The sequence below is a fragment of the Nicotiana tomentosiformis genome, chromosome 5 (assembly GCF_000390325.3).
Source record: "Nicotiana tomentosiformis chromosome 5, ASM39032v3, whole genome shotgun sequence".
In the NCBI taxonomy this organism is placed as follows: Eukaryota; Viridiplantae; Streptophyta; class Magnoliopsida; order Solanales; family Solanaceae; genus Nicotiana; species Nicotiana tomentosiformis.
In genome coordinates this window covers 63,537,751-63,549,116 of record NC_090816.1, presented here as the reverse complement: position 1 = coordinate 63,549,116, position 11,366 = coordinate 63,537,751, and the positions used below count along the sequence as shown (strand labels likewise).

At 37.1% G+C, this 11,366-nt stretch overlaps 1 protein-coding gene across 1 annotated transcript; it reads left to right on the top strand.

The window, feature by feature from the left end:
* Nucleotides 1-349: 349 nt before the first annotated feature.
* On the top strand, nucleotides 350-10,772 carry LOC104102265 (uncharacterized). Its single transcript, XM_009609943.4, has 4 exons — nucleotides 350-594; nucleotides 695-771; nucleotides 878-968; nucleotides 10,514-10,772. The coding sequence occupies exons 1-4, from the start codon at nucleotides 566-568 to the stop codon at nucleotides 10,542-10,544; spliced, it is 228 nt and encodes a 75-aa protein (XP_009608238.1). The 5' UTR covers nucleotides 350-565; the 3' UTR covers nucleotides 10,545-10,772.
* The last annotated feature ends 594 nt before the right edge of the window (nucleotides 10,773-11,366 follow it).

Below are 11,366 nucleotides of genomic sequence, written 5' to 3'. Positions count from 1 at the left end.
TGAGAACCATTGAAGAATGTGTAACGGTAGGCAGTGAATGCCATATTCTCTGTAACGGACCATATACTTAATGCTGTGAAATATTCTCTATTAAATGCTACCGGGTGGAAGATATTTATCTCGTCTTTATGAATATCATTCTTTCCGGTAACAGACAAGATCGTTGCCTTCGGACCCCACTATCTTCTGTCTTCGGCTCTACTTGTCACTTTCTCATTCAATCATTTAATATAAACATATTTTGTCTGGTAAAACGAGTCAGAAAGAGTAACTGGTTTAGATGGAATGCACGAGTCAAAAAGAGTAACTGGTTTAAATGGAATGCACCAGATTGTAACATGTGTAAACATGATGCCAAATATTATACTTAGTGAGGTTAATAGTGGGTTGAGGAATAGTTATATAGTATATTTAGTATAGTTTACCGGGCATATGTGGCTTTTCTGAAAGTAAGGAAACTGTGGGCTGGTGTGGCGGCCGCCTTATTTGTCCCTTCCTCTCAAATTGGCATTTGCGTTTGCTGCTTGGAATTTTGCTTTTGTATCTCTCAAAATTTCTGCCCTCCATGGCTTCGCCGTCTGATTCTGCTGAGTCGTAAGTTACTTTAACTGCTCGCTGTAAATCTTTCTTGCTCGTATAAAATGCGATTGGACAAATAGAGCGTTTCTGAATTTGTGTTTTTGCTTTGTTGAAGGCAAGTTATAAGGAGGAGAAAAGGACCCGCGTTTGAGTATTTGGTTCCACTTGTTTATGCACCTGTCCTTCCCCTCAGTTAGTTTTTGATCTATCCAATTCTTGCTTATTTGATATTCTTTTCAGATGGATCTGCTTTCTTATCATTCATAGCTCTCTGCATTGATGTTTTTGGGTTTTTCAGTTAGGATAGCTCTGAGGCACAAGCCAGTTCTTAGGGATCGTTTGTTCTATGGTGTTTTGGCTGGTGCATTTGCCCATGGCACTTATTTAGTGTATCCTTTCGTTCCTCCATTTTAACATTGCTCACAAATTTTCTGAATGCTTATGTTTTAATACAAGTCTATAGTGCATAGAATGAGTTCAAAGACATTAGAGTAATCGTACAATGGGGTTATTAGATGCTTTGTCTTGAAATAGATATGTGAAGAAAGGTTCTATTTGGTATTATAGAGTTTTTCTTTCATTTAATCATTTTATGGTGTTTGGTTGGCAATTCATAACTATTAAAGAACACCAGCTAAATGCCGTGCATGCATATTATCATATGCCACCAACCTAACCTAACACCAGAAAATGATTTAAAAAAATATTATCTCATAGGACATTTTCACATCGTACTTGATGTTGTAATCCTAAATTCTCATAAAGAAAATGTTTTAGGAATTTAAGCAAATACATTTGTTTCCAATAGAATTTCCTCCTGTATTGTACTTGCTAGGATTTTGCATAAAAGGTTCTTTAATGTTTGTAGACCTTGTAATTGGATAAAGTGCCCAGGGGTTTATAAGGTCCAGTTTGGGTTTCACTTTGATTTTGGTAGGTTTAAATGCCTCTCTATCCTCACAAGGTAGGGGTAAGATCTGCGTATACACTACCCTCCTCAGACCCCATGGTGTGGGATAATACAGGGTATGCTGATGTTGTTGTGTTGTAAATGGATCCTATTGAGACTAAAATTGGTATCTATGTGGCATTTCATTTAGTAGCAAAACCATTAGGACATTGACAATATGCTTTGGCAAGAGGATAGTTGGACTGACGGTGGAAAAGATGGGATGAGAGGAGGGACCTCTATTTGTGTATGGTAGTTGTTATTATAATAAGAGGAGGTGGAAGAGGATAAATGAGTAAGAGCAGTGGCAGGTGTGCATCACTCTGTTCTTCATAAAGTTGATTTGCTATTTCAGTTTTTAGTTAGAGAGTAGTTGGTGTTAGGTTATTGAAAAATGTCTGATAACAATGAAAAACCTGCTTGGTGCTTCCTTCTGTATTTCTACAGATTATGGAAATTCTTTTGTTCTCAAAGCATGTTAGTACGCTGGAAGAATTGTGCATGATGTTTAAGTGGAGAAGGGTAGACGGACGGGCCTATTATTTCGAACCTTGAGCTACTGACCCTCAAGAATTTCTGGGTTATCAAAAAGAATTGGCAGAATTTTTGATAGGTGAGTTCCTTCATCTAATTCAACGGTTACCAAGTTAATCCACTAGATGTAGATATAGATATGTTTGGTTGGGTTTGACCATCAACTGGAAGCCTTATCACAAATGTTGTGTGATAAACCACCATTCAAAGCCTTTGCAACTTGTTTGATAAAATTGAACAAGTAAAAGCAGAGGTACAAGGAGAATATGTTTTTCCATTATTTTAGGATTTCATATGGAATATCTTACCTTATGTGAAAAATAGCTTGAAATTGTGCATATAAACTTTAAAAATTAAGGGTATTATATAATAATTTTTGTTACCATCCAAATGCCGGAGATGACACATTTATCTCTTTTTCCCAATTAGCCAGCCTCTTTTCTTTCTTTCTTTTAAGTCCATAACGTTTCCAATGTAATGTGTTTTGACTTTAGAATATTGTGAGTACATTTACAATTGTAGCCTCAAGATCTACATCATTATAATCATGCAGTATTGCCTCAAGACCGACAGTCATTATACTCATGTAGTATTGAGAATCATTTGATTGTTGTGATAGATAGTGGTTAAGCCTATCTTTTACAACTCGTTTCTATTTTTTGTGACTTTCTTACCAGTAGTACTAGTAGCACGCATGTGCTTTCCCATCTCTCAGATTTATATTACATCATGTTGTTTAGTTTGTTTCAGTTATCGTATTCTCCTGTTATTACTATTTTGGTGCTACTCACTCTATTCCCTCCCCCCCTTTTTTACCCCCTCTTTCTACCTTTTTCTTCTTCTTTCTCTCCCTCTGCTTCTTATTGTTCTTCTTCTTCTCCATCCTACTTTCCTGAGCCGAAGGTCTATTGGAAACAACCTCTCTACCTTCACTAGGTAGGGTAAGGTCTGCGTAAACATTACCCTCCCCAGACCCCAAGTATGAGAATATACTGGGTATGTTGTTGTTGTTGTTGTTTTGATTAGGAGAAGATGTAGACTTTTGAAACTTGTGGTTTTAAACATGCCATAACATTTGTGTGGCTATAAAACTTTTGAAACTGTAGTCTTAAAATTGTCATAACAGTTGTGTGGCTATAAAAGCTTGTCAGTTAGGGTAAAATGGGAAGTTTAAGTTAAATTATTTCCAAATTTAGATCTTCCTGTCACGACCCGAAATCCCAACCGCGGGACCGTGATGGCGCCTAACGTTCACTTGCTAGGCAAGCCAACATTACCTACACATTATTCATTTTAACAGGTTTTAAAAATAGTTAAATAAGAAATAAAGACCGTAGAACTTCAAAATAGATATGATAAATCCTAATATGCCGTCTAGTCAAACCCCCGGAATCTGGTGTCACAAGTACATGACCTACTAATACAAAATACTACATCCAAGGTCTGAAATAAAAATACAACTGTCTGAATGAAATAACATTGCAAGAAATAAGAAGGGGACTTCAGGGTCTGTGAACGTCGTGCAACTCTACCTCAAGTCTCCGTGATAGAATAGTCTTAGCAAGCCTCTACTAACTGCTGTTGGGACCAACACCCGAATCTACCAAGAAGTGCAGAAGTGTAGTATGAGTACAACCGACCCCATGTATTCCGTAAGTGCCGAGTCTAACCTCGACGAAGTGGTGACGAGGCTATAACAAGGCACTCACTATAAACCTGTACGAGTATAAATGAAATAACAATAAAACAGAGAAAACAAGTATAACATGAAAACGGGTCACCTTGCATATACGTCGAAGTGTCCCAACCCCGCTTGCTTAACCCATGACTACGTATATACACTCGTCACCTTGCATATAGTCGTCTCCACAGATAAATTAAGTAGTAAATAGACCAATCAAGTCCTAATTCTCTCAAGTCAAGGTTAACCACGACACATACCTCTTCCCACAACCAAATCAATGATCAGCCATGGCTTTTCCTTTAGAATAAGCCGCCAAACCAATCAAATCTAGTTAAATATAGATCAAACAATTCAAAATAAGCTTTAGAAACTACTCGCGAGTGAAAAAGATTCAATCTTTAATGAAATGAGAAAATGTCAACCCGGGGCCCGCTTGGTCAAAATCCTAGATTCAGACCAAAGTCCGATTACCCATTCACCCCCAAGCCCGGTTATGTGATTTGTTTCGAAATCCGATCTCAATTTTTACAAAATCCTTAAATTCTACCATGAAATTCATAGATTTAAGGTTAAAATCAATGGGTGATTATGGAAATACATCAAAACTAGTTAAAAAGTACTAACCAATGAAGTTGAGATGAAAATCTCTCCAAAATACTCTCTAGTCCGAGCTCTAGCTTTCAAAAATGGTGTAGAATGATAAAATCCCGACTCTCAGCTTTCATTTAACTGGGCGTCAGGTGTTCTTTGCGTAGGCCCAATGGCCTTCGTGTTCACGAAGTCTCCATCGCGTTCGCGAAGGCTAGTCCCCAGCCAAGCCTCCGCGTTCGCGTCCCAGGGGTCGCGTTCGCGATGAAGACCACCTGCCATCCCCCAGACTTCCCCAAGCCTACGCGTTCGCGTGAGGGCTTTCGCGTTCGCGAAGAGCAATTCCCCAGGCCTCGCGTTCGCGATCCACCTCTCCCGTTCGCATAATGTACCAGCCCCAACCCAAATTTTTTCCCTTCGCGATCACGAGAGTGGCTTCGTGATCGCAAAGCACTGAGCACCAACAGAAAACCAGCAAATCTCACAAATCCAAAAATGGTCCGAAACCAATTCGAAACTCACCCGAGCCCCTCGGGCGCCAAACTGAACATGCACACAAGTGTAATAACATAATATAAACTTGCTCGCTACCTCAAATCATCAAAATAACATCAAATAACAAGAATCGATCATCAAGTCTCAAGATTTTAACTTGAAAACTCATTTTTCACCGTCTTTCACATATTGTGTCGAAATGCGCTCGGGTCATCTCGGACCCCAACCAAACGTGCGTAGAAGTCCAAAAACATCATACGAACCTACCGGAATCGTCCAAACACCGATCCGAGGTCGTTTACCAAAAACATTGACCGTGGTCAACTCACGTTGTTTTTAAAGCCAAAAATCGCATTTTCTTTAAAATTTCACGTAAAAAATTTCCGAAAAACAACTATGAGGTCTCGGAACACGGAAATAAGGGCTAGTACTCAAAACGACCTATCGGGTCGTTACACTTCCATATTTCAGAGCAGACTAAAAAAAATGTTGTCACACAGAGGGAGTTTATGATATCAAAAGCATGTGTTCTCGTCACTTTATTATTCACGTTTTTAAATTCATAAAATAGTGTTTCAACAGTGCAACAAATTTCTTTACATGAAGTGTAAGAAGTAGGAAAAAGAATGTAGAACTTTTCAGACATATGTTACTCTGTGGTGGGTCAAGTTCGTAATAGTAACTTGTTCCCAATCTGAATATTTTTGGGACCTTTTGTGATTTAGTCTGGAACTGACAAAGACTTTAAAACTCAAGTGTTTCAGTGGGTAGTAAGGCTTTTGCATATTCAAGTGATTTTCTTACCTTAATAAGTGACACTATTGCTTTTCCAGACGTTTTTCCACTTTACATTTTGCTTTCAAATTCTTTTTCATTCTATGATGGTTTCTCTTTCATCCTCCATCTTTGCCTATCTGATGATGCTCTATAACTGCAATTAAGCGTGAAACCATGGTCGTTTAATGTTTTTAAATGTGATGATACGAGCAACGGAAGACTAGGGCATACTCTCACCGTCTCTCGTCAGTTACTGCTTGGTGCTTAAAATTCCATCAGAAACTGGCTTCAATCCCGTTTTCTTGTATAACCTACTAATCTATGTAATTAGATGTTGGATTGATGTCTAAATAAAAGATGGAATCACCGTTAAAATTGAAACTATCGGTTGTATTGAGTTGCTCCCCATGGTGACTGAAACCTTTTGGTGATAATCTGATCCAAGATAGTTACTGATGAGAGATTTCTGGTTTGATGATTGTGATAATTAAAGAACAACAGATTTTAGTGAAAGAAGCTAATTCTAGGTTGATTTTTTTAGTTTAAATATACAGAAAAGATACAATCAGTATTACTAAAGGTGCGCTTAAAGCGCACTTAAGCCCTGAAGCGAGTCGCAAAACATGTTGAGTGCTTCGCCTCACTTAGCAGATGCTTTAGTGTTGTCATCAAGACTCTAAGACATAATTTTCGTTGCCAATGAGCGTAATTCTGAAGAGTAGACACTAAACAATTGATATTTTACTTTATCGTATTTTTTTTTAAATTTCTTTGTCCATATATTTGCTATTCATGCTTATAATTGTAAGTCTTGAACTACATATACATATACATATTTGTATTTTTTTTTTCTCCATTTGCGCCTTTATTCACTAAAGCCCATGCTTTATTTGCGCTTTGAGCTTAAAGCATAATGGACCTTAGAGCTCAAGAGTACAGGAGTAACATCTATTGTGCATCGAAGAAGTCGAAAAGGGAATCAAATTTTGTTGCTGCTTTTGTTTCTCTAATAGAATTATGGATAAGCGCTTTTTACTTAGAGGTTTCAAAAAGAAGGAAGAACATATGTTTCTAGTCGAGATGAGGCCCAACTATCCTCTTCTTTGCAAAATAGAGAGACGTCGAGTACCTCATTCGCGAATTGTTTTTGATCCAGTAAAGAAGAATGTTTATTATGATACACCAATCCATCTCTGTTAGCCATAAATCTGACTAAGATGCTAAGTTGCTCGGACTCGGGTGTGGGTGTCTTACACGAGTGCAGATTTAGAGGTCGGATCTTTTATAATCTAAATTCTAAATTTTGAGATTCAGGGGGTGCATACCAGATAGTCGGATACGGGTGTAGAGATTCGACTAAAAATAATTCAAATATCTAAAATTAAATTTATAAAAATGTGTCTAAATTATGACACAATATGTGGAAAACTTACAAGGTATTCTGAGAAGGAGAAAATATTAGAAGAGAATCCGAGGAGATAAAAGAAAAAAGACTGACATGGAAATTTCTATATACAAGGTATTCCATTTTCTTCAATTTCACCCTAACTTTTGCTTTGGTTTCAGAAATCATTGCGTCTCTTCTTAAAAGAAATTATTGTATGTCTCCGGAAAAAATCTGTTGATTTTGCTCGATGTATCCAAAATCAGTTAACTAGATCCGGTATGGACCCCACACCCACACCCACGTCGTGTCGACGCGGGTGGCACCGAAAATGAAGAGTACGAGCAACTTAGCTAAGATGTTTATATCTAATATTAAATTTTCCATCAATTGTGAGGATGCCTAACAGAACCAGTTCTTTTCCCTAGTTGCATCGATCTGAATGTTGATAATCAAAAAAATAGTTTTTAAGGTCTGAATGCTGATACCCAATACTATTACCGTATTACGGGTTGTTTGGTACTAAGATTAATTATACATGGATTATAATGCAAAGATTAGTTATGTAGGTATTAGTAATACATGGATTCGTGATACATGAATTATTTCTTGTTGGGTGTTTGGTTCATTGCACTAAAACTAGATATACAAGATATCATTTAAAATATTTATTTATTGTTTCAAATAAAAATAAATGAGTGTACAATTATACCTTTGGATGCTTGACCTTCATTGGCTCCTAGAGAAAAGACAACGATAATTTTATCCCTTTGATGTTTTATCCATGTATTAGTTATACATGGATTAGTTATTCCATGTTAATTAGTGTATTAAGTCATACGTGGATTAATTATCCTGATTTGCAAAACACAACCACACTGTATAAACTCAATACAAAGTTTTATACACCGATTAATTCTCTTATACAATATACCAAACGAGAGGGTCTCCCGGAAACAGCCTCTCTATCCCTTCGGGGTATGGGTAAGGTCTGCGTACACTCTACCCTCCCCAGACCCCACTAGTGGGATTCTACTGGGTTGTTGTTGTTGTTGTTGTAATATACCAAACGCCCCCTTATAGTGGTTATGTCGAAATAGCGTTGCTGATAGTATAGAATTTAGATCTCTTTAGCCCTGTGATTGAGGAGGGATGCATGCTTCTTACTGTGAAATTTGTCATTAATCATGATCTGATCATGTATTTGAGAATGCTATTAATTTGCATATTTTAAGGCTCTAGTTATTCTAGTCTGAGAAGCGTAAAAAGTGTATGATGAATGAGGAGAAATGATGTCCCCAGAATTACGTTTTTTAGCATAACAAAGTTATATTAGAGGAAGTAGAACTTTTAGTCCTTGCTGGTTTTTTCTTTACTATTTTTATTTTTTTGATGAAGGGGAGCCTTGGAGCAGTGTTATCAAAGGGCCGCTTAAAGCGCGCTTAAGCCCCGAAGCGAGGCTCAAAAAATGTTGAGCGCTTTGCCTTGTTTAGTGCGCACTTCAGTATTGCCATCAAGGCTCTAAGGCATACTTTTCCTTGCCAATGAGCATTATCCTGAAGAAGCGAAACTAAACAATTGATATTTCACTTTATTTTAAATTTTCTTCAATTTCTTTGTCCATATATTTGCTTATAGATATTAGTCTTGGACTACACATACATATTTGTAGTTTATTTTCTATTTGCGCCTTTCTTCTTAAAAGCTTATGCTTTATTTGCGTTTTGCTCTTAAAGCCTCAACAGACCTTAGAGCTTTTTTGCGCTTTTCGCCTTTGATAACACTGCCTTGGAGCAACGGCAAAATCGTCTCCATGTGACCTGTCAGGGTCGAGCCATGGAATCGGCCATTGACGCTTGCGACCGGTAAGGTTGCTGACATTACAACCCCATGGTGTGTGGCCCTTTCCCGGACCCTGCGTGGACGTGGATGCTTTGTGCACCGGGCTGCTCTTTTTTATTATATTTTTGATAGGAAGGTAAAGAACAAAAAGGACTCTACCCTCAATTCTGCAGGGAGTTTAAGAAGTCTATAAAAGTATTCACATCATAAGCATCTTTTAAATTGCATCGAGTACAAAAGCTGTAAGACTTGAAATTTCAGACATGCTAAGGATGTGTATCTGTTCTCAGGGCATCTATTGTTTCTTTCTTTCTAAACTGACCAAAAATACATAGTGATGCTGCGTTCCAGATGTATTTGAGCTTCTTCCCAATCCGTTACACCAACTCTTCACTGTCTTCTATAGAAGCCGGATCCACCCACTTCACCCCAGCTACATTTAGGAACATGGTCCATACCTCCCATGAATATCTCTACAGTGCACGAATAGGTGTCTGGGAAACTTTGATTCACATAGATAACATTTGTGGCACATACTAAAACCACTTCATTTCAATCCTTTGGTCTTTGCTTTTGTTGATAGCTATCTTAGAGATCTTGGTATGTTATCTTCTTATATTAGACCTTTGGCCATTCAAATCCTATAATTCCTGTTTTAAGTTCTCCCTTTTCATATCATATACAAATTTCTAGATCATGCAAAATCTAGTCAAATGCAAATACGGAGTTCAGATAGTTCTATGTTACGAAAGAAGTTCTTATTTATAGTATGAGGAAGTGCTCTGATAGTCAACCATTTCTCATTGCTTTCACAAGTTTTTTTCTAGAATTCCTGTGGTGAAAGGTAATCTTGTTCGGGACAATTTTTAAACCTTAGAAAGTGAGCACAAGGAGCTCCTAGCACATTACCTGTTTAGACTCGGTGCGGTTTACTCTATGTAGCCGCTGTACTTTTGCATGCCAACATGCAAGTTATTGCTGCTCAGAGAACAAAGCTAGTCTGGGGATTTTTGTTTCGCCAAGGTTCAATAGAATTAATTTTGCCCACATATTGAGCTTTATGCGTAAGTGTGCTACAATAACTCAGTTTTTATGAGGTGTTACTTTGTCACTCTTACCTTAGATAACGAGAAAATGGAGAGCTACATTTTTTTGACAATGAATGCACAGTTTCGATAAAGTAAAACTTTTATTTGATTATCATGCTTGTAGCGTCCTGACTGCAGCAACAATAATCAAATGGTTATTCTTGGGTTAAGTGAAATTCAAGGTAATGCGAAGAATTCAACCTAATAACTGTTGTGCAACCTATACCTGACATGAAACATTATGAATTTGTATGACCCTAGCAGAAAGGTTCCAGTGTGAATAAGAAATGTCTAGCATTTTCTATACATGTACCTTGAGAAGTCAAACATTAAGACTTGAGTATTGAGCTTATCTCATCTATGGGAATTGTCATGAGATTCTTGTGTATTGAAACTGCATCTTGTGTGTGCATGTATGTGTGTGCGTGTCTTTGTGTTAGATGGTCTGTAATTAGACAACGCTATGATAGTATCAAGTTCTCAGTTCTTTCTCTTTGAAGTATGATGCATATACTTCTCTGATACCATTTATCAACTGTATCTATTTTCTTTGCTCTGGGGCTATTGTTTATTTTCCTTAATAGACATTTCAGTACAGATCTATATGATGCTGAGAGCAAGTGATACCTGGAGATATCTTCTTTGGTTAGTGTCCTACAGCAACTTTAAACGAGATGCATGCATTTTGATACTCTGATGGCATTTCTTATAACATAAATTTATGCTGCAACTTTAGCTATTTTAAGGGATTTTACTTATTTTGCTGAAACAACTTGTAGCTAAGGAACTTCACAGTTTGGAATTGCACAAGGTTGATTTCTTAATTTATATATGTTGTTTCATATTGTACCATATCACTTTTTTCACCCTTTCAAATTTCCTTCTCAACCTGAGCAAAAAAGAGGAAAGTATAACTTTTTTCTTAACCTGCGTTTGGTTTTCTTCTCGCCAAATTAATTGCTAAAACTGATATTAGAAAGGATAAAGGTTGGTTCCTACTTCCTAGCTATAGCTTTGATCATCTATTATTATCGTATTTGTCAGAAATTGCTGCTTTATTCTTTGTCTGACTAGGAGGGGGAGGGAGGGAGCTCCATAACTGTAATGATTCTTGAGTATAACCTTCACAGCAAAAGTTGGGAATACAGGTTGCATTCTTAACCCATAAGGAAATTTTTTAATGCGTGTCGGTAACACTGTATTTCGTCTTGGATTCCTCCGCACAATCTCATTTACCATTAGTCCTTGTCCTTTGATATAACATGTATTTATTCTTTTAAAAGGGTTCAACTTTCTTTCTTTCTTTCAGATGTATCGATATGTATTCAATATGTTGGTGTAAAATCACCAAGTTGTTAAAAGTTGATGAAATAAATTTAAAATCACATGACAAGAAGTTGACAGATTTACAATTTTTTGAAATTCACACTTAACAAAACATACAGC